Source organism: Peromyscus maniculatus, chromosome 7 (genome assembly GCF_049852395.1).
Source record: "Peromyscus maniculatus bairdii isolate BWxNUB_F1_BW_parent chromosome 7, HU_Pman_BW_mat_3.1, whole genome shotgun sequence".
Lineage (NCBI taxonomy): Eukaryota > Metazoa > Chordata > Mammalia > Rodentia > Cricetidae > Peromyscus > Peromyscus maniculatus.
Window position 1 is genome coordinate 36,095,349 of NC_134858.1, and position 24,571 is coordinate 36,119,919.

A 24,571-nucleotide genomic window follows, 5' to 3' on the forward strand; every position below is an offset into this window, starting at 1 on the left:
ACCAAGTAATTTCTAAGAACCTTCCTTTCTCTGAAAGACCTAGGTGAGTGCTCCGTTTCATTTATGACAAGTTTTATAACTCAGAAAGGAACAGCTGGCATAACAACCATGTTCACTCACACAGAGTAGTTGTTTCAGTATTCTTTCCAGTAGATGATGTCTTCCTGTCTCTTTTACTGTCATCCTTTCTTGATATCTTTTATGGCTGGGACACACAATCCGAGGAAATGATTTCAAGTCCAAATTTAACCAGTCATGGTACAGAGAACCTCACAGGAATTTTCATGACTCTGAATCATTTGATTCCATAAAGAACTTCAATTGGATGTATTTATTACTGACTCTGTATCTTGCACACTAACCTGTACATATCTGCAAGAGAAAGAAACCAAGGGTAAATCCAACCTTAAATATACCATCCATTGGTAAACATAAATTGCTGCTTATTTGTTTATGCTGAAGGAGGCATCTCAGACAATGAGGAGAGAGATCATTAATCAATCCACCCCCAAATAGTCCTTTTTTGTTTCTTTCTGACCTCCTTGGTGGCGCCTCAGCAGTTGAAAGGTCCTGAGAGGATGTAACATGTCATTGAGGGAAGAAGTGAATCAGGCAGAGTGGCTGGAAGATTCATGCAGTCTGACTGACTAGCAGCGAGAGTGTTTATTTATATATACAGAATTCAGTAAGCAGGGATAGATTAATGTTGCTCCAAAACATAGACAATATAATTTTTGTTTTTGGAATAGTGTTTTACTTCCTCTTGCATATCTTTTAGTCATCATTGATAAACCATGACAGAACAGGGTTACCTTTTACAACCATTTTACCTCAAGTTTAATCATCATTGATAAACAGTAATCTTTTATAAGCATTTTTACTAATCAATCCCATAACCCAATTTTTAAAAATTTAAATGCATATGACATCCTGTTCCCATGCTAGTAGCTTTTGTGGCTTCAAGGATGCTAGACTAAAACAAAATCTCCAAGCCAGCTCAGGCTGATTACCATGTCCCAAACAGTATATTATTAACTCTTAATGGTCAGAGCACCCAAGAAGAATCCTCAGGTCAAAGCTGCTTCAGTTACTGTTCAATTTCTGTAACATTTACATTTTATATCTTTATATAATTTGTTTATATGTCTAATCCTGGCATTCTATTGTTCTTTGGTAATATGACATCACAGTACCTCTGCATGAGCTAACTTTCCTAAGAAAGGGAAGTCCTGACATCTCATTCGTTTATCATCTTTCTATGTAATTCTTTGCCTATCAATATAAGTCTCTATGTAAGGCAGAGGTAACTTTAGGGGCTCAGCCTTACTGGGTCTTTGTCAAGCAGCTGTGCTGGCTTTATAACTTTTGCTGATACCATCAGATATGCCTGTGAAAGTTAGAGGAAATAATTAGTGGTTCATGGTCCATGGATGAAAAGAATACATTGGCAATTTTCCAATCTCTCTTTGAAGTTTCAGTTACATTTGGAAGAGGAGTAAAGGCTTCTGCATGTAATTTTTAGTTGCATATGAAATTTGGCATGTTCATGCTGGTATGATAGTAAACCTTTTTTTTTTTTATTTTTTTTGGACTTCCACAGAAATCTTCAAAGGATGGGCAATGGAAATCATTCTACTGCAGCTGTGTTTGTGTTGGTGGGATTAACGCAGCGGCCAGAGCTCCTGCTGCCCCTGTTCCTCCTGTTCCTGGGAATCTATGTGGTAACAGTTGTGGGAAACCTGGGCATGATCCTGCTCATCACAGTCAGCCCTCTGCTGCATACTCCAATGTATTATTTCCTCTGCAGTTTATCCTTCGTTGATCTCTGCTATTCCACTGTAATTACACCCAAAATGCTGGTGAACTTTCTTGGGAAGAAAAATTTGATCTTTTACTCTGAATGCATGGCCCAGCTCTTTTTCTTTGTGATCCTTGTGGTGGCTGAGGGTTACCTCCTGACTGCCATGGCATATGATCGTTATGTGGCCATCTGCAAACCATTGCTGTATAATGTGATCATGTCTTCTAGACTCTGCTCACTGTTAGTTCTGATTTCCTTCATCCTAGGCCTTTTGTCTGCCATTGCACATACAAGTGCTATGATGAAACTGAGCTTTTGCAAAACCCACACCATAAGCCATTACTTCTGTGATGTTCTCCCCCTCCTCAACCTCTCCTGCTCTAACACACACCTAAATGAGCTTCTCCTATTTATCATTGGAGGAATCAACACCTTGGTGCCCACCCTAGCTGTGACCATCTCCTATGTCTTCATCTTTAACAGCATCCTTCGCATCAGGTCATCAGAGGGCCGGTCCAAAGCCTTTGGAACCTGCAGCTCTCACCTCATGGCTGTGGGAATCTTCTTTGGGTCTATCACCTTTATGTACTTCAAGCCTTCTTCAAGTACCTCTCTAGAGCAAGAGAAGGTTTCTTCTGTATTTTATACCACAGTGATCCCTGTACTGAACCCATTAATATATAGTTTGAGGAACAAAGATGTGAAGAAAGCCTTGGGTAGATTCTTGGTGAGGAGATAAGTCTTACATTTGGCAAAGGATAGATGGGAGAAGAAAATTGTTCTAATCAAAGTATGTTATTTCTATTCATTTTTATTTCTCTCATAATATATAATGTATCTGAGTTTGTCATTATGGGATTTATCTCAGAGCATCCTGTATACCAGTTAAGTTCTATGCCATAGATATACATGCAGTATCCATATACAGTTTTGAAAATGCTTTACCATATTTTGTTGTTTCAATTTTTTTCAATAAAATAGAAGATGATTTTGTAGGGTATGTATTAGTGCTTTTTACAGGAAAACTGATCATTTTCTTTCATATAAATGAAACAATAATTTATTTGTTTCTAACATTAGTCTCTTCTTTGAATGTTCGTAGTTGCTTATTGAAACCTTTTTCTGTTCTTAATTCAACAGTAAGGGGTGTGGACCCATGAACCCTTCCACTATCCATGAATAACTATGAGTGGGTCTCTCTTGTCTAGGCTCAGTAGGAGCAGTCATAGGTTCTTTTAGTTCATGAGTACAATGATTGTGTTATACAGGATATACTTTGACTGCCTTTCTCCCTATCTTATACTGCTTACATTCCTTTGTCCCTCATCTGAAATGTTTTTTGAGCCTTAGGGGGTATAGTAGTACAAATGACTTGTTTAGGCTTCATATCTTTTTTTTTTTTTTTGGTTTTTCGAGACAGGGTTTCTCTGTGTAGCTTTGCACCTTTCCTGGGACTCACTTGGTAGCCCAGGCTGGCCTCGAACTCACAGAGATCCGCCTGGCTCTGCCTCCCAAGTGCTGGGATTAAAGGCGTGCGCCACCACCGCCCGGCTAGGCTTCATATCTTATCTATCACTTATTCTCACCATCCCGGGCAACTTTGAGTCTCTATTAACCACTGTTAAGTGTAAATGGAAACTTCTCTCATTAGTATTAAGAGGAGGGTTTTTTTCCTAAAGGTATAAACATATTTAGAATGCAGTTTGGAATTATGTCTATTTAGATAATCATTAGTCATAAATTTCCTCATAGAACTCCTGATGGGATCTGGGAATTGGGGAGTCACTGTCTTCATTTGTATCACCCCTGTTCCCACCAGACTCCAATGCAGAGTTCTAATTCCATAGACACAGATGTTCCTGGTCATTAACAAGGGATAGAAATCAATACACTCAAATGTAAAAGGGAGATTATCATGGGAAAAGGAGTAGACATGAGAAGGGGGAGAAGAAAGAGGCTAGATTTAAGAACAATCAAAATGTAAAATGTATGGTACACATGTACAGAACTGTCAAAGTATAAATTTTATTTTTCAAAAAAAAATCAGTGTGAGAGGTTCTGGACTGCTCACTAATATGGAAGATTCAGAAACATGGATTGGATTCAGGTCCATCCATTAATCCTAGACAGGACAAGAGAAATGTACAAGATAATCAAGAGAAACTGAAAAAGAAAAACAGCTGCAGAAAAGATTGGCATATTCAGGCTACAGTTATGCTCAATATATTTTAACATTTTTCTATTCAGAGTATGTGAGATCACTTGATTTCCATTTATCTCCTGATTACCATGAGTCAATATAAAGGAAGTGTGTCCCTAGACCATCATTATGTATTATTAAATATAAATTCAATTGCCTGTGATATAAGAAATACCCTAGGAGTATAACAATCAGGAAAGGAGGAAAACAGTTATCTTTAACTGCAGACAATATAAGGTCATACTACAAAATTTCTAAGAAATCGGTGATAAAACTAACCTAAAATTTCAGTAAGTGATTGAGAGATAAATGAACATTCAGAATTCAGTATGAAATATATCCAGCTACAAGACATAAACCCTGCTGGTAGAGCAACGAGGAAACAGAATATAAGTGCATGAATTGAACAAAATGAGTGAAGATCTTTCCCTAGGCAAACAATCAATTACTCCTAAAATGTCCAAAAATAGACTTTAACAAGTGAAAACTTAATTCTTGAATAGAATGAATCAACAAAGGTACTAGATTGTATAATTAATTTACAAATTTGACAATACACTACCAAACTCCCCAAATTAGTTTTTATGTATATAGGCATTAATTTTTTTTATGTTTGTGAAATATACCATCATGCAAAATGTATTGAAACAAGTTTAATTACCTGAAACTGCACATATGTAAGAAGGGCGAAGATTACCTTTGACACATTTATCAATTTTGGAATTATTGCGGCAGTCAAAATAAAAAAATAGTTGATTATAGTCATGAATTTTGACCGCTGCCCAAAGACAAAAGCTGATTTTCACATGGTCTCAGTGGATTGGCAGTCCTATAATTTCATGTAAATGGATATTTTATTAACATATTCTTAGCTTTGCTTTATACAAGTTATTAATTTAAATATTTATCAATAATCCCATTTTTATTGTTTTGAATACTACTGTATGGATTTATCACCATCTATCACTTAGTTATTGTCGATCACTCAAGGTCTTTTAGTCTTTTACAAATAAAGTTATTATCAATTCTATGCTGTTATGAACATATATGTTAATGTAAATAATATCTAACTGAAATATTTGTAAATTATGTTAATTGTCTACTATGTTAAACTCTTAGCCATTCATACACCTGCACATCTACTTCTGAATGAGGTAAAACTTAAACATTTAATGGTTATAGATAAGAGTTGCAGTTGGTCTATTTTAAAGCCAAAACGTGATTTCATGTTTTTATTTTAATTTTAACAGTTTGAATGTATGGATATTTTATGCTTTTGAACTTGCTGTCACCAGTGATAAAAAATACAAAATATGTTTTCATGTGTTTACTGTTCATTAATTTCATTCTATCAGTTCTGTTCTTAAAGATAATATTGACTAAAAATACAACAAGACAGTGGTTCACTTACAGGACTCCACTCATCTCTGCTGCACTAATGGCTATGGATATAATTTGTTATCATTAATGTCAATCAAGATTTATTCTCCTGCATTATGAATAAATATACTATCAGTAACAATGATGACTCTGTTATGTTATAAGAGATACATTAATATTTACATAAGAAAAATTTTCATAGGAATTCTTATTCATACAAAATTGGAAGGAATTTAAGTGCTAGAGAAAAGTAGCAAATGTGAGATCTAGATTAAAGGCTTGATGTATTACAAAGCCGTCAGCTAAATTTTTAAGGAAAATATAACAAAATTTTAAAAATATATTTAAGGGAAACTATTGTTATATCCAAGTTACCTAGGGATAAATAATGCTCATATATTGTGACAGGAAAAGTAAAATGAATCCCTTCTTCTACCTACTATACACATTGTGTTCTTTGTACATGGTACAAAATCAAGTCATTTTATTTGGGGCTTAAATGAAGCGACTAGGACATGATGGCCTTAGCCCAGGCCTTGCTATCTCTAGGATCCACAGAGTGCCAGTACTGGTTCCCCAACACTTCACTAATTAGCACTTTGTTTCCCTCTCACTATACAATCTAATGACCAAGCACTCCATAAACGTTTATGTGCTCAATAAAATAGAAAATATTGTTTCTATCATATTTCTTCTTTAAATAAATGGTTTTGGGGAAATATTTTACTTTTTTGAAATTATATTTTAATCACATCCTTTCCCAAGTCCCTATCCTCCCTCCAAACCTACTATGTACTCCTCCTCAATCTCTTTCTAATTTCTGGCCTTTATTTTTCATTAATTGCTATTACATAGACATAGTAAAGTCATGGATCTTGGAAGAGAGCTTATAATTGTCATTTTACTATGCCATTAAAATATCTAACTACATTAGGTTTCAGAAGTCACAAAAGGAAGACAACACCATGTGATTGAAATGTTTCTATTTCTATCAAGAACCCCAGGACTTTGAAATGGGAGCTTATTTATTGCAGATATTTAGGGAGGTATTAGAAAGTCATGTGTTCATGAAGAAATGGTATATTAAGGAAATAGTCAAAGAAAAGCAGTTGTATAAATAATAGCATAAACCAGGCAAAGGAAAGGAAAAATTAAGATATTTTGCTAACTGGAAAGAGACTGTCCTTGAAGATTAAATAATTTATTAGTTCACCTTGAGTAATTTGTCCTTGATCTTCAGGTCTTTAAAGTAGTAGTGATATCTACATTACCCATTTCACTAAAAGGAATGACTTTTAAAGATGTAGTATTAGGATCTAAGCCCTTTTCTATCATTTTCTTAGACAGAATTGGCACTTGCTATAGTACTTTCTTCAGAAAACATTTTACTTCTTTATTTCTCAGGCTATAGGTCAAAGGATTCAGCATGGGTGTGACCAGGTTATTCAAGATCTGCACAGCTGCATTGAGCCAGGGATTGGGGGTACATAAGAACCACTGTCGTAAAGGTGAGGAGGGTGGCAGTAAGATGGGCACTGCAGGTAGAAGAAGCTCTCTGCCTCCCATTAGCAAATTGGATTTGCAGAATGGAGCAGAGGATACAGCTGTAGAAGGTGAGGATGAGGAGAAAGCAGCTGAGAGGCATTGCTGATGATGCCCACCATCTCCAGGGCTGATGTGTCTGCACAAGCCAGTTTAAGCATAGCAGGGACATCACAGAAGTAATAGTCCACCTCATTGGGACCAGAGTAGGGCAGCTGGAAAGTGAGAATGGTCAGGAAGGTAGCCTGGATGCAGCCAAAAACTGATGTCCCTGTGGTCAGGATGTTACACACTCTGTGATTCATGATTTCTGAGTGCCTTAGAGGATGGCCACAAAGAAGTCATAGGCCATCAATGTGTAAAGCAAACCCTCAGTTCAACCCAGGAAGTAATAGAAAAAGAGTTGGAACACACAGCATGCATAGGAGAAGACTCAGCTCTTTCCTGAGAGGTAGAAGAGCATCTTGGTAGAGGTCAGTGAAGGGAAAAATGTGCCACACATAGACAACCGGCACAAGGAAAAGTATATGGGTGTGTGAAGCCTAGTAGAAGATACAATTGCAAGAAGTATGAGCAGGTTCCCACCAGGATGAAGGTGTAGAAAGACAAAAAAAAAAACAGGAAAGAGAGTGTGGTCTCCAGACCCTCTGTGCACAGATGCTGAAAGAACTGAGTCACTACAGAGAGATTCCTCATAGCTGTGAGATTGTCTGACTTCAAAGCAGAACACAGACCTTGAGTATATATACAGTATATATACACTGAAGTCAAACCAAGGAGTTTTCTCATGCATATGGTTTTAATGAAACATATATTTTAAGAGTAGATCTGTATGAAGATAAAACATGAAGACTATAATTGGGGACTTTAGTTGAGTTGGACAATAGTCACTATGAACTTGATTTGCCAAAGATTAAAATTGAAAGATGTTAGGGAGAAAACATTTTTTTCTTAAGTACTTTCCAAAGTAAATGGAAGCAGATATGGGAAAGGAAATAAACTCCCAAAGAGAACCCAATTCATAGGAGAGATTCTGCTTCTTTCCTTCTCATTGTTCTTCTGATTATGTGTGAAGGGTGAATTGAAGTTATAGGACTGTTGCCTTGAGTCTGGCGCCTTAGACCACTCGGCCATCCTGACACCTCAGACAATGGGATTCTCCATGGTCTCTGAACCCAGTGAGAGCTGGAGGACCAAGTGGCCACTACGGTGTCTGTGTGGACCAGCTCCAAGCACAGTGGAGAAGGACAGAGTGGGTGTGACAGATGGATAGAAGGAATGCAATGGCAATGGGCATGTTTGACTCTTCAGAGTGGGGGCTGACTGCCATTGTCTTTTGGCCTGTGAGGACTCAGTTTCTGGATTTCTTGTGCTCAGGCTCTAGGCCCCATCCCATAGTCACAGCTTAGAGTAGCTTTTCCTGAGGTGGGGGGGGGCATGTTTATGTTCTCTCATCAAGGACCTTTCCCTAAAGAGACCCATGAGGTCCAGAGATCTGGCCCTAGCTGGATCAAGAACAGAGAGGGAGAACAAGAAATAAGAGACCATGATAAATGAAGACCACATGAGAATAGGAAGAAGCAAAGTGCTAAAGAGACCCACAGAAATCCGCAAAGATACCCCCACAATAGACTGCTGGCAATGGTAGAGAGACAGCTGGGACTGACCTACTCTGGTGATGGGATAGCCAAACACCCTAATAGTCGTGCCAGAAACCCCATCCAAGGACTGAGAAATCTGGATGCAGACATCCACGGCTAGGCCCCAGGTGGAGCTCCAGTAGTCCAATTAGTGAGAAAGAGGAGGGTTTATATGAGCGAGAATTGTTGAAATCAAGGTTGGATAAAGCACAGGGACAAATACCCAAATGAATGGAAACACATGAACTATGAACCAAAGGCTGAGGGGCCCCCAACTGGATCAGGCCCTCTGAATAGGTGAGACAGTTGATTGGCTTGATCTGTTTGGGAGGCATCTAGGCAGTGGTACCAGGTCCTGTGCTCATTGCATGAGTTGGCTGTTTGAAACCTGGGGCTTATGCAGGGACGCTTGTCTCAGTCTGGGAGGAGGGGACTGGACCTGCCTGGACTGAGTCTACCAGGTCGATCTCAGTCCTCGGGGGAGGCTTTGTCCTGGAGAAGGTGGGAATGGGGGATGGGTTGGAGAGAGGGGAGGGGGGCAGGAGGGGGGCGAACAAGGGAATCAGTGGCTGATATGTAGAACTGAATGGTATTGTAAAATAAAATAAAAGGCAAAAGCAAAAAGGCAAGGTTCTTGCCTGAAAGGTGATAACTCTGAGATGTAACTTACATGCCAAAAATAAATAAAGAAATAAATAAAGTTATAGGACTGAAATTGTATGGGTGGATCTTCTAACATAACTAGGCAACATGTGGGAATCCCTTTACTACAAAAACTAATGAACTGAATGCAAGTGCGGAGGGGAAAATGTGGGGTTTTTTTTATAAAGCATGGCATCCCCATGCAACTCTTCCTGCAAAGCTTAGATTAGAATATTTAGGATTTGATCCACAAATGTGGCTGGTGGTATAGATCTCTAAGTTATGCTCAAACATTTATGACTTGCATGGCTAAGGGGATTATTGTAAACTTATAGTTCACTTCCTGTTGGGCTTGTAGCTGTAAAGGATTTCTGGATAGTAAGAAGAAGGCAGAGACTAATCTGGCTTCGTCATTTTGAAAGAACCTAATTTATCATTATCCCAACCAGCATTTAACAAAATACTAACAAGTGAATCCATGAACTTGTACAATATAAGATATACAATGTAAGATATACAATGACCAATTGAGATCAGTGATTTGTGATTCCACTTTGTCAATCAATATATACATATTGTAACAAAGTATACAACATCATGTAATCATGTCCATAGTTTTTCACTTTTTTCTCTAGACTTGTGTATTTTATATTATGTGCTAGTGGAACTTCGTGTAAATCTCTGGAGTTTGCTTCTGAATCTGAAAGAGCGGGGAGGGGTATGTAGGAGGACTTGAAGTGAGAAATGGAAGGCAGAAATGTAATAATTAAAGTATAAAATTAAAAATTAAATAAAAGAAAACACAATAAAAATACCTATAATATGACAAGTGATTTTTCATGAATTCATTTGGTAAATATTTAATTTCCCAGATATTTCTGGGTTACTTTCCTAAATTTTGGATAGTAATACCTCTTGCTCCTTAGGTACTCATGATAATCAGAAACTCTCGTTGGCTGTAATGTAGAAAATATTCACCAAATGATACTTGTTAGACTAGCAAGTTTGTGTACTTACAATATGCATATCTATATCTATTGATACACCTGACTCTTCATATAGCTTAATCCTTCAATTTTTGTGAAATCTTTTTTTTCTATTCATCTAGTGAACCAGAATGTATTTTGATTTCATGAAACTATGTACACAAGAAATCATGGATGAATATAAGAAACTCTTAATAATTCAGATTGCTTTTATTTAACAGCTAGTGTTTTGACAAAAATTAATAAAGTATAAAAAGAAAATACCTGTGATTTAATGTTATTTTGCAAAGGTTACTTTCCTGTCAGAACTCAGTTTCCACATTTGAAAAGAACATGAATTCTAAGGAGTGCTTTTATCAAGTAATGTGAGTATTTATATAATATACAAATGAATCTTAAAACTTACTGCGCACAAGGTTGAGAGATTAAAAACATATCTCCTTCTGTCCCCCTTTTTTAGAAGAGTTACCAACACCAATATCCATGCTATTATTCAGTGTTACACATTGCTGTTAGCAGTTCATGTGTCTTCTAGGTAGAATGAAAGCTAAAATTGTATGGCTAATTAGTCTTCTGTTTTAAAGTAGTTGTTTTAGATAATCTTAGCTGTGGTCAATGAAAAAACAGCTCTGACCTCAAAAGAATAAAAGAGATGGTTTATTCTAGAGCAAAATATGAGTAACCATAGCCCAATAACACAGATTTAGGTTTCCCCAAACCTCATGATACAAAGAGCAAGCAGTTTCATAAAAAAATTTAGAGTAAAAGAACAAAGAAAGCCATAAATTAACATGATTTTCAAATGAATTTATGGGTACATAGTTAGGTGGGTCACAGCAAAGTAGAAGTAGGTGTTCTATACTCTAGACCTTAGATGATAGATGACACCATTTTTAGCTTTTTAGTTAGTAGATACTTGGGGTCTGCTAAGACATTGAAAAGGATTTACCTAATGGTCAGAAAAGTGGCCAGGAAGTTGATAAGCAGATCCTAAGCAGACTAACTATACCCCAGAGTAATTTAGCTCTAGACACGCACTGTCCCAATCTCTCTACATCATTGAAGTTCTAATCAGCCTCTTTAGTCACAGTTTCTTTCCAGAAATTCTCATGCACAGGAGGATGGCCTGTTTAAGTAGACTTTAGGAGAAACCGGTGCAAACATACAAGTTTCCAGAAAGGGAAAGGATAAGAAATGCAACACACAACTATTTCAAAATGGATGGGAACAGGAAATCATCATTGCCTTAAGCGAAAAGTCAAAAGTATGATTTCAAAACTTCATACTCTATATTCTCTAAAATTTCCTTACAATAATATGAGGGTTTTTTAGGTAAAACAGTAAGCAGCATAGAAAGAGTTCCTAATGCGTTCTTTGTGTTTTACTGGGGAGAGAAACAATAGCAATGCGAAACAAATGAAATATTGCCGTTAGTTACATATGTCAGAGATCCAAAGGCAGAAAGATGAGCTGAAAAAGTGTGATGTGAGTGTGCATGAACAGTGTTTAATAGCATGATTATGAAATGTGTTCTTCTGACTTTTAGTATTAAAGCCTTAGATATAGGAAGGTATAGTTACAAAGTGTTGAATAAAAGAGTGGGAGATGATCCAGTGTTTAAAAGTATTTGCTGCTCCCCCAGGTGACCCAAGTTAGGTTCCCATCACCCACCTTGGGATGCTACCAAACACTTGTAGCTACAGTTCCAAGAATTCTGAGCCCTCTCCTGCCCTTGCTCTCTGATTAATGACAGACATACGACATACATTAGCACAGACATATACACATAAATAATTATTTCAATATTGAGCAAGACAACAAACATACAGTTATCAGCTTTTGGAATACCTTTAATAAGCTGAGTGAGAATTTGTTTTTGTCTTATTTATATCAAATATAAAACAATTGCAATAGAAAATTGCTATTCTCAAGGTGCTGAGGGATGAAAGTTGATACAACCTGTGATGAGGAAAATAAAAACAGTCACTCTTTCTAAATATTCTGTTTTTTCTAAACAATAATTTGAAACTTCCATTATTTGTAATTCCTTTGGAGCCCTTATTAAGTAACTAGGTAAAATAGAATGGCATAGAGAGCCTTGACATCCCCAGCATCCACTGATGTCAGTACTAGCTCACTCATCGCATTTCATATGTTCTGCTTTCCTGACTATTCACTATCTTATCCTTGGTCCAAAGGATTAAGGAAACCAAAATATTTATTTGTTGCATGAGCAGCAAATTATACTACCACCTTCTTTATTTTATTTAATAAAAGCTCTTTTATAAGTAAGAATTATGACTACCATTGCAAACTGAATGGGAAAAACCTACACTGCCTCAAACCTACAGAAAGAACTCAACAGGGTATATTTAGGAATATATATGTATATACAAACACATACAAGTATGCAATAACAATGAAAACAGAGGCCAGGAATTTGAAGGAGAGGGGGTAAGGGCATATGGTAATATTTGGAGGGAGGAAAGAGAATAAAGAAACATTGTAATTAAGTTATAATCTCAAAAATAAACAAAAACAAAGAAAGAATTTTATGAGAAGGAACGGTAAAGCTACACCCTGCATGTAAACAGAGTATCCAGCGCCACAAATAAACTGCTGATTTGACTTTTCATGGACTTTTGCTTGTGCTGAGGATTCCACAGCCAAATAAATAGTGAACAAGCCAATGGAGCCAGCCTTCCATTCACAGAAACTTCCTGATTGCAGCCTCCAAGCTTTTATTCATTACTCCAGGTCTGAGACCATCAGACGTTTACGCTGTGCCACACTAGAACCATGATTCATCTGCAGGAGACCTGAATTAGGTCCTATCCAGAGGCACTTGGCTATTTTTCATTTTTACTAAACAGTTGCTTTGGTTTCAAATCACAAGAATGTTGCCAAAGCCATTTGTTTGATTTGCTCTTACTTCTTTTGTAGCAACTGCTAAACCGTGAAATGAAAATATATTCCATGCAGACATTTGATGATAATTAAATAATTATGTCAGTGATAGTGGAGAAACTATATATAGGAAGATCATCCTAAGGCAAGAAAAGGAAAAGAAAGTTCAGAAAAATATCATTCTTCCTGGTAGAGAAATTTATTAGTAACTTAACCTTTAGTGATTTGCTCTTGGTATTCAAGTCCTAACCATTTGTAAAATGAGGCACTGGTAATACATATGTTCTTTGTCACACAAAATAAAAACCTTTTGTAGGAAATGTGATTTTAAAGTAATAGTTTCTGATACTTTCTCTAGCATTTCTCAAGTAAGGAGGCTACTTTCTGTAGTATTTTCTTCAGAGAACTTTTTACTTCCTTATTCCTCAAGCTATAGATCAAAGGATTCAGCATGGGGATAACCAAGTTGTTAAAGACTTGAATGGCTGCGTCTAAACAAGGGCTCGTGGTTGGCCTTAGGTATATGAGGACCACAGGCATAAAGTAAAGCAGTATGGCAGTGAGGTGGGCACTGCAGGTGGAGAAGGCTTTGTGTCTGCCTTCAGCAGAGCGGATTTTCAGGATGGAATAGACAATACAGCTGTAGGAGGTGAGGATGAGGAAGAAGCAGCTGAGAGGCATGAGACCTACACTGATGAACCCCACCATCTCCTGGGCAGATGTGTCTGAACAAGCCAGCTTCAGCAACACAAGCATATCACAGAAAGAATAGGCCACCTCATTGGGACCACAGTAGGGCAACTGGAAGGTGACAGTGGTTAAAAACGTAGCCTGAATGCAGGCAGAAAATAATGTCCCCAAAGCAAGGATGGCACACACTCTGTGGTTCATGATTATTTGGTACCATAGAGGGTAGCATATGGCCACAAAGCGGTCATAGGCCATCACTGTGTACAGAAAACCTTCAGTACAACCCAGGAAATGGTAGAAGAAGAGCTGGCACACACAACCTGCATAGGAGATGGCCCGGCTATTTCCAGAGAGGTAGTACAGCATCTTGGGAGAAGTCACTGAAGGGAAAAATATGTCACACGCGGACAGCTGACACAGGAAGAAGTACATGGGGGTGTGAAGCTGAGTGGAGGAGACAATTGCAAGAAGTATGAGTGGGTTCCCCACCAGAGCAAAGATGTAGAAAGAAAAAAACAGAACAAAGAGCATGGTCTCCAGACCCTCTGTGTGTGGGATGCCCATCAGGATAAACTGAGTCACCACTGAGAGATTCCTCATTGTTTTGAGAATATCTGATTTCAAAACAGAACACAGACCAAGCTCCCCAGGACATGAACCCTGAAGTCAAACCGACATGCTCTTTGGTGGAAGAGTGTTTTTCGATTTTGCACAATTGATCTTCTTTAATGGGTCAGATCTACATGAAACATAAAGAAAATAAAGTTTTAGATTATAATTTAGAATTAAGTGCTTTTAGAAAGTTAAATATAGGTCAGATCTGGATTTACATACAAAACAAAAATCATTTTCCTAAGGCCTCTGAAGTAAGCAGACAATATAAAATCTGTAAAAATCCCATACACACAAAAATATCTGCTTTTGCCATCCACTGTACTCTTGTTTTTTTGTTTTGGTTTTGGTTTTGTGTTTGTTTTGAGATGAACATTCTAATCAGTTATGTCATGGCTCCTCAGGATAATGACATGCTAATACTTAAGTGATTCTTGATTACACAGGTCTTACTTTCTAAAGTATAAAGGATTCCTCTTTTTCTCCCATGCCCTTCCCTGTTGGAAACTATCTCTTCTTTTCCTTCTCTTCCTCCTGCTTCCCACAGCTGTGCTACAAAAACAGAAACAGGTTTGGGAAAATGAGAATGCAACATAAAAACAAAATATATTTGTAGAGAATCTTTTTGCAGACAATGCCTGCAATGATGTATCTGCCCTGGTGTGTGTGTGTGTGTGTGTGTGTGTGTGTGTGTGTGTGTGTGTGTGTGTGTGTGTGTGTGAATGTAGACAAAGGAACCATGCAAATGAACAAAGCTGGTTCATTTTATGAAGCATACATGTGTAAAAGTGTTATTACAAAACTTTGGAGAATTTTAGTATCAGCTACAACTCATGATAATTTCCCCGTGGACTATTTGAAGGAAAAAACACAATGCAAGATGTTAAAAAACCTTTGAAACTGATCTAGAATCATTGTCTATAGAAGGCAGGAAAGGAACTGTTTGCTTGATTCTAATTGGATTGATTGATACAGGCAAGCAAATACAAGTTATTGTATTCCTCAAAGTCTATAATATAACATAAATAGTCTTGAGTGTATAGATGCTTTTTGTTTTCTTTTGAGACAGGGTTTCTCTGTGTAGTTTTGGAGCCTGTCCTGGATCTCGCTCTGTAGACCAGGCTGGCCTCAAACTCAACAAGATCTGCCTGGCTCTGCCTCCCAAGTACTGAGATTAAAGATGTGTGCCACCACTGCCTGGTGTATAGATGCTTTTTAATGTACAAAACAAATAAATGAGAAAATGCTATCAAATCTGGGGAAAAGAAGCAACTTTGAGATTATCTAGTTGTTAGAATTATTAAAGATATTAAAACCTTGGTGTTCCTTGAGGTTTAAAAATACAAATTTGAATTGACTGGAAGGATAGATATTCCCTGTAGAGACACATAAAGTATTAAAACATAAGTGTAAAAATTATTTGGTGCTAAAATATGATACTTAGCAAAGAAAAACTTTAATAATACGCTAGGAACCTTATCCATTGCAAGAAAGAGGGAAAGAAGGCAAGAGACTAAATAGAAAGGAATAAAACAGTTTGCATATTAATAAATAAAGTGCAAAGACTGAACAAATTTTAGAAAAAAATAAAAACAATTAGATGAGTAGATACAAAACCAAAAGACATACATTTCTTGCATTTCAGATCAGCAAATAAAAGAAAGATATTCAATTAAACAATGATATTTATTATACCAAAAAATGTATTCTGTGAAACATAATTAAATACCCTTTCAATGTATACTACAGTTTTCAGTTAGTAATTTTATGGGACTCCTCAATGTATGAATGAATGGGTCTTTGATTCTTGTGCCTGTTTCGGGGGATCTTTTATTTTTCTGTTGTCTTGTCTTGTCCAACTTCAATAAACTGTTTTTCATTTTATTTTACTTTGTTATTTTTTGCTGTTATCACTTAGAGCCTGTTCTTTTCCAATGAGAGACAGAAAGGGAGTGAAGAGGAGGTAGGGAGAACCATGGAGAAGAAGAGGGAGGGGAAACTATTCAGATTATATTATTAGAGAAAAGAATCTATGGTTAGTTAAAAAGAAAAATATGTGCAGGATCATCATATTTTAAACAAAATATTGGTCAAAAAACAAATGGATTTGTGAGTGGAAGAGAGGCTGTATTCAAAGGTTGAAAAACTCAACTTAAAAAAGAAATCAGTTTTTCTTTAACTAATATAAAATTAGTATAATTTTTAATTATCTTTAAAAATGCTAATGTCAAGCTGATCCTATTATTTGCACTAAAAATAAAATATTATAAAGTGAAAAGAACTTTACAAAACAAAGGTTTTTAAGGCTCACATTACCAGATTTTAATACTACTGTGGTGCCATATAAATTGGGATCACATACCATTGGTGAAAGCAGAGGGAGAACAGAATAAAGTTCAGGAACATACGTACAAATACATGGTTATTTGACATTTAACAAACTAGCAAAAAATATAAATGAAGAATTGTCTTTTCAACATCAATTCTAGAATAATTAAATATCCATACAAACAAATAATCAAAAAGTCAATCATCATAGATTCATAACTAACAGCTTATATAAATGTGTGTGTGTGTGTGTGTGTGTGTGTGTGTGTGTGTATACATGGATCAAGTACATATAATGTATCATGTAAAACATCAAATTCTAACATAAAATTCATCTGAATTCTAACAGAATCATTTTTTGTGAACTTGGTTTGTCATACAATCATACTTGTAATCTATGATTTTCTCTTAATATTGTTGTTTGAATTAACTTAAAATTAAAGTATTTTTTCAAAGTCAAGAAAGATAGCAAAAGAATTCAGAACTATTAAAAACACAGGAGACTAAAGACAGAAAGCAGTAAAATGTAATAGAATAGTGATGCAGGCTTCTGGCACAAAAATAAAACAGTAGTTGGCAAATCAATGAAGTTAAAATAAGATCATTAGGCAATAATAAATGTCATTGGTATGTTAAATGAATAAAAAAGTAAGTAAAAACATTAAAAATGTGGCACTAATAGTTACTAAGCTTTAAATGAAAGAATTAAAATTGTTTGATATATTTCAAACATCATTAAGGGATTTGTGGTACTGTATATTTGGAACTGATTCAATGTTAAAAATTAAAACAAAATATTTGCCAACAAGAAAATGAAAAAAAGTAGTTCATAGTGAATAAAATAATTTGCATATCCAACATTTATAGAAAAAAAACATTTATAGTATTTTTAACTTGATAAAAATCAAGTAATTCCTTAGCTGCTTCAAGAAAACTTGAAAACTACCTTTAACATGTACATTACCAAGTAAGACACAGGGATGTAAATAAATACTGTAGAAGGCATCCATTATTGTTACCAAAGAAGTGCAAATAAAACCATAGTTAGATACTGCTGTGCACCTGCTATGAAGGGATAAACTACAAAGTGAAGAAACCAGGTGTCACAAAAGGTAGGCTGCCACTTCTACAGGTTTACATGAGAGTGATGGCAATTTACTCTGTTTGTAAGGAGAAACTATTCAATCTTGAATCTTGATCCTCACATGTATGAGTGAGGGCTTCACCATTAAGCTGAATTTATTTTGACATTTGTTTTGACATCAAAACATATGCCTAAGAAAATTAGTCTCCAAAAAAAATCCCCTCCCAAAAAAAACCCCTGAAAATCTAGGAAATTTCTTCTTTTAGGTGTCAGCACTTCAGTGAAGAAAGGACAAAAGGCTTTAGAGAAAAGAGAAAAAAATAAAAATAAAAACGCTTACTTTTCCACCAGGACTATGGTAGTTTTTTTCTCCAAAAATTGAGGACACACCCAGGTTCTTAGACAAGAAGTTTTGCTGTTAACTACATCTCAAGCCTCAGTGTTCAGGACAGGCTGTTACCAGCATGCTGGTCTTGACTTTAGTGTGGAGCCCTCCTGGGTGTCCTATCCACAATATTTCTGAGAATATGCTGGAATTGCAGATGTGGGCTGACTTGTATAGCATAGGATTTTCCAGTGTTCTAAAGATGACTAAGTTACATTCTTTGCTTCTTAGAAGAGTTGAGAGCACTTCATTCTCAGGAGCTGAGAATCGATGTTTGCATAAGATATCCATGTGCATACTACCAGATTTGAACACATTTATTTCCCCTTGGATCCCTTCTTTCATATCCCTGTGGACATTTTTGACTCATTCATTTATAGCTCTGAGGGACCAATTAGAGTAAAGTTAACAATGTCATCCAAAATAAAAGAAGCTTCGACAGGGGTAATACCTACATCCTCTTCCTGTGTGCCAGCCTGGGAAATGGACTCTAATGTCTACCTTGAGACATCATGACAGCTGTTTTCTTTGTCTGCGTTATCTGTTTAATTATTTGCATTTGGTAATATAATACTTCCATTTAGGTCATATAAACATTTCAGAAATTCTGTAGTTATTTAACATGCACATCACAACTTAAAACAATTTAATGAATAGGTCAATTACTTAATTATTTTGTGTCCTATTTTTCTTCTCAAAAAAATTATACTATGTTTCACAAGGAATATTATAAACCTCCCCATATGGAATTGATTTAATTTAAAAAATACATGGTTTGAGCATTTGTGAGGTATTATGGTAATTTTTTTGGAACATCAGGTATATTTGAAAGCACAGAGGTATAACAAATTATTCATCCAGCTGGAAATAACTGATCTAAGATTAAAACTCAATCCTGGTTCCATAGTTGATGCCTTTTATCTTTCTGCTGTGGTAGCTCCTGTGAGCTATTTTTCTGAGAAAAGAAAAAAAAAAGTGGGGGTTGACTTGAAATCCTGAAAAGCTTATGGGCTTTTTGATGAAGTAAGCAGTAAAGAGATATTGCATCAATTAACGTTTAAGTTTCATTTCAGCATAACAAGAAAAAAAAATCTCAGTGAAATAAACCACCTGTTAATGAATGAGTTTCCTATGAGTGAGAGGCTCTAAGTATTTTTCAAAAGACATCTTTTAGAGATATAATAAGAAGATTTCTTCACAAAATGAAATGATACTACAATCACAACTGCTGTGGGATATCTTTCTGTATGCTGTGAATAGATAGATAGATAGATAGATAGATAGATAGATAGATAGATAGATAGATAAATGATAGATAGATAGATAGATAGGTAGATAGATAGCGATAAAAATAAAATAAAGCTTAAAAAAGAAAATTATATATATATATCAGGAATTTCCACCCAAAACAAAAAAGGATTCTAAAATGAAGTCAAGTGTAGCTTCCTAGTTATATCTCTCTGGCAAGCCATGATACAAAGATGCTGCAGCATGCGGGCTTAACCTACAGCTTGGTGGATTCCTGTTGCAGTACACAGAGGCATCTCCAAGCTGAGCAGCACACTGGATGGCAGATTTAGCTATTGCTAATAAAAAAATGGTTTCTGGGCTACATGCTGCTTGATGTATGTATGTATGCATAGACCCCCTGCCCAGAGCTGGCAGTAAAGGTACCTCTGCCATGTTGGGAAGCTGAGATGGTCAGAGTCAGCATCCAAAGCCAAAGCTTTAGTCCTAGCCAAGCTGTAGTTTAAAGCAATGATAAGAAAAGGATTATAGGTACACAAAAGACAGATTCAGATAGAATAAACCTCTAAATGGTTTACAGTGTGTGTAAAAGGTACACAGGCTTAGAGTGAGAAGAGAAAGGATATAGATAGCGATAAAAATAAAATAAAGCTTAAAAAAAGAAAATTATATATACATATATAATTATAAATATATAAATATAATTATATATATATGCCACATAAAGATGAATATTACACAGAGTCTGAATTATATTGTACTATGGAATGTTCTGTATGTAAAGATGCCGGTAAGCAATGAACCACGTGGCAAGGTATAGTTTTGTGGAAATGGGTTAATTTAAGACATAAGAACAGTCAGTAAGAAGCCTGCTACAGCTATACAGTTAGTAAGCAATATGTCTCTGTGATTACTTGATTGGGTCTGAGCGGCTGTGGGACTGGCAGGTGACAAAGATTTGTCCTGACTGTGAGCAAGGTAGGAAAACTCTAGCTACAATATTGTCTTTGGGATTTTTAACTGCAGAAAGACATTTGATTGTAAGTGTTGTTAAGTTAAACCAAATATATATTTTAAAAGTATCTTTACTTCAAAACTTGGATCTAAGGTTATGTTGCTTTGGAAAGGGGGCTCTGCTTTTGTTTCCACAGGAACCAAGAAGAGGTTATGGATTTGTTCCAGGTTAAGATGAATCAGGTTTGATCAAGCAAGGCCTCCTGAATATTAACAGATGCTACCTACCTATCAACAAAGGTTATAACTGGTCCTCCCAGGACTTGATAAATATCTGAAATTTTCTTAAGAACCCCATAAGATTGCCAGCACCCCCAATCAGCAAGAAGTAGTATGAGAAGCTATGCCCAAATTTCCAAAATATCATTTATAAATGTTTATTCTTATTTAAAGGAGGTTTATTATAAATGCAAACTCATTCAAAAGAAGAAAAGGAAATATAGGGATATAGATATGATAGGATAAAAGGGTAGATTATTGAATCTACTTTTAAAGAGCAACAACTTCTTTGAATGTTTTATATTGTTATGGATTTTGGTTTATTGATAAAAATTTAAATTTCATGTTGTTATACTGTGTATATATTTCTATTCTTTTTAAGGTATTATGGTTATGCAACTCATTTAAATTGTAATGTATAATTAAGAAATACAGACTAATAGTCTTCTATGATAGTCAAATTTATAGTCATGCTAGTTATTTTTTTAGATATACAAAGATATATTTCAATTAGGTAGGTAATCTTCAAACATTTCAAAGACCTACAGAATATGGCAATAAAATGTTTTAAGAACTTAGACTTTTCTAGACAGAGAGACACGTCTGCTCCTAGCAGCACCAATTATTTCAAAGAGGATGATAGAAGATCGAAGAAACTCATTGTGGAATTTGCCTTCTTTGTGGCAAAAGTTAACCACTAGAAAAAAAATGTCTTTGCCTGGATTGTTTGACAGGATGTTGTATAAACTGGACATGCAGGACCCATAGAAAAGTGACCACTGAATTGTACCAAAATAAGGCAAGATTGTCCTTCAGTTTCCTGCTTTGCAGAGGAGACTACCAGACATTCTGCAGGAGAAGCAACTGAGAAACTCTAGACGTATAGGCTAAAGATGGATGCCACAATGCTGCAGAGGAACTCTGGGTGACTGTTCAGGCAGCCAGATGTCTCTGTTATTCTAGATTTTTGGAAGTTGATTACAATGAACTTCCTGTTTACTTAGATAATGTTATATATTTCTGGGATCTTTGATGGAGTTGAAGACTAGATAATTATAATTATAGCTTTCCTTAGTTATGATAAAAGAAAAATTAGATATAAAAATTTAGATTCACAAAATAGGATAGATAGTAGAATATTTTTTAATTTTGTCAAATATAAATAGACTAGATATTGTAACTGTAATTCTTGCTTGATAACAGCTTTGTTATATATTATTTTACTATGTTAAAGTTAAAACCATACTTTTTATTAGCTAGAAAAGGGGAAGTGCTGTGGGATATCTTTCTGTATGCTGTCAATATATGCTGTTCCCATTGGTTAATAAATAAAGTTACGTTGGGCTATGCCATGGCAGGATGGAGCCAGGCAGGAAAATCCAAGATAGATAATGAGAGGATAAAGGAGAGTGGCAGATATGCCAACCACTGCTCAAAAAGCAGCAAGATGCTAGCAGCCTGATAACACCATGGTCACATGGCAACTTTTAGATTAATAGAAATTGGTTAAGTTATAAGAGCTAGATAACAAGAAGCTTGAGCCATAAGCAATGCAGTTTGTAATTAATATAAGCCTCTGACTGATTATTTTATAAGTAGCTACTGGTCCCTATAGGACCATGGTGCCTGGCAGGAAGGAAGAAACTTCTGCTAAACACAACTTTTCTTTTTAAGCTTAAGATTACTTAATCCTACCATCTAGCCCATGATTTCAATTGCTCATGAGTAGGAACAGTCCTCTAGGTTAGATGTGGCAAGTCTATCTATTGTTAAAATAGTAAGCATTATTATTGGTATAATGGTTATACTAAAATATTTTAATTGCATTTTAATGTGTATACATTCTAAAGAAATCTGTACATTCCACTGCAAAGAACAAAGTAACCCTGAACAAGAGGATCTTAGGATGGGCCAAGCTCACATGGATACTTTTATATATAGATGCAAGATACTAACCCCCCTGAAAAAAAATCAAGTTACATTGAAAAGAAATAAGTTTAGACATTGAATAGTCACTTTATACAAATTAACTTTCTCAATCCTTACCACAGTCTATATTCTATCCTGTTCTATAATACTCAAGTATGAATAATTTCTGTGATTTGAACAAGTTTCCATATTTCTTAGCGTGCAGATTGGGTCCCACCATAGTACAGTATAATGTCCCTTTGAGTATTAATTCTGCCCTCCTAGTGTTCATAAAGAGTAGCTTTTAAGATTGTGGGTTTTTAAAAATATGGCTTTAATTTATAGTGGGTGTATGATCTCATGGTAAATTCTCATAAAATCCCATTGAGGTTTTGTTAATGAGCTCCAATTTCCAGATAGGGACATTAAAATGCAAACTTTAGTACACAATAAAATCCCATTGATGTTTTGGTAATGAGCTCCAATTTCCAAATAGGGACATTAATATGCAAACTTTAGTACACACACAAAGTAAAGAAGGCATACTCAAATATACAAACTGTGAGTTTAATGCTCTTTCCATTACACCTTCAAGCCCTCATAAAGTTAATTTCAAAAAAACACATAAGGAGAGGGAAAAGTCACTCAGAGATTTTTCTTCCAGATTAGGAGAAATCTTCCTGGCATTCTTATGATCATCTCATCTGTTTATTCAGCACTTAGTAATACTCCACTATAACTCTGGCAATGGGTGCACATCTCTCAACCATACTGTGCCAGAGGCAAAAGGTCTCAGAGCCACAGGGACATCTTCTGAAAGTGATTCCCAATAGTGGATCTCAGATTAAGATATAATGTGAAGAATACGTGTGCCATGTTTGCCTCTCTAGAAATAATGGCATGTTTCTTTGACCCCTTATGAGTCACAGTCCCATGCCATCTTTCAAACTTTCCCGGCCAATAACTAACTTGTATTGTTCTTATCTAAGAACATGCATCTCACTTTTTTTTTATTTTTTATTTTACAACACCACTCAGTTCAACATAATAGCCACAGATTCCCCTGTTCTCCCCCTCTCCCTCCCCCCAGCCCACCCCCCATTCCCACCTCCTCCAGATCAAGGTCTCCCCCGAGGACCGGGATCGACCTGGTAGACTCAGTCCAGGCAGGTCCATTCCGCCCCTCCCAGACCGAGCCAAGCGTCCCTGCATAAGTCCCAGGATTCAAACAGCCAACTCATGCAACGAGCCCAGGACCCAGCACCAACACACAGTTGCCTCCCAAACAGATCAAGCCAAATGACTGTCTCACCCATTAAGGGGGCCTGATCCAGTTGGGGGCCCCTCAGCCTTTGGTTCATAGATCCTGTGCTTCCATTCATTTGGTTATTTGTCCCTGTGCTTTATCCAACCTTGGCTTCAACAATTCTCGCTCATATAAACCCTCTTCTTTCTCACTAATTAGACTCCCAGTGCTCCACCAGGGGCCCAGCCGTGGATGTCTGCATCCAGGTTCCTCAGTCCTTGGATGGGGTTTATGGCACAACTATCAGGGTGTCTGGCCATCCAATCACCAGAGTAGGTCAGTTCCTGCCGTCTCTCCACCATTGCCAGCAGTCTTTTGCTGTAATCCATATATCAGATATTAACATGCTTAACAAAGTCAGATAAACAATTTCCCCCTATTACTTTATGTAGCAAATATCAAACTACAGTGCATGAAGGAAGAAGCAGCTGTCTTATTTCTAAGGAATCATACAGCTGAATTAAAATAAGGTTACATTATATATCAAAGGCAAACACTTGATAATTTTTGCACCAGAGGAGTTCAGGTCCTGCTATAAATCTCTGCCTGCAAAATGGGTAAAGAAAAGAATGTGGAGACTCAAAACTCATTAACACAAATATCCATAAACAAAAACTGTTACAGAAAGCAGTGCCTGGTTGCAATCCTAACCTGTTAACAAGAACTTGCTGAGTGTAGC

At 36.2% G+C, this 24,571-nt stretch overlaps 2 protein-coding genes and 1 pseudogene across 2 annotated transcripts; 1 reads left to right on the plus strand and 2 right to left on the minus strand.

Moving 5' to 3' along the window:
- The first annotated feature begins 1,613 nt into the window (after positions 1 to 1,613).
- On the plus strand, positions 1,614 to 2,540 carry LOC102914793 (olfactory receptor 8D1-like). Its single transcript, XM_006992570.3, has one exon. It carries the CDS (start codon positions 1,614 to 1,616, stop codon positions 2,538 to 2,540), a length of 927 nt encoding a protein of 308 aa, XP_006992632.1.
- Positions 2,541 to 6,740: 4,200 nt separating this feature from the next.
- On the minus strand, positions 6,741 to 7,619 carry LOC102924385 (olfactory receptor 10D1B-like; annotated as a pseudogene).
- A 5,833-nt stretch (positions 7,620 to 13,452) lies between these two features.
- On the minus strand, positions 13,453 to 14,388 carry LOC102924700 (olfactory receptor 10D1B-like). Its single transcript, XM_006992594.1, has one exon. It carries the CDS (start codon positions 14,386 to 14,388, stop codon positions 13,453 to 13,455), a length of 936 nt encoding a protein of 311 aa, XP_006992656.1.
- Positions 14,389 to 24,571: the final 10,183 nt, after the last annotated feature.

What these genes read in the sequence shown, in the direction of transcription:
- LOC102924700 (XM_006992594.1), bottom strand. Translation starts at nt 14,388, where the DNA reads ATGAGGAATCTCTCAGTGGTGACTCAGTTTATCCTGATGGGCATCCCA.
- LOC102914793 (XM_006992570.3), top strand. Translation starts at nt 1,614, where the DNA reads ATGGGCAATGGAAATCATTCTACTGCAGCTGTGTTTGTGTTGGTGGGA.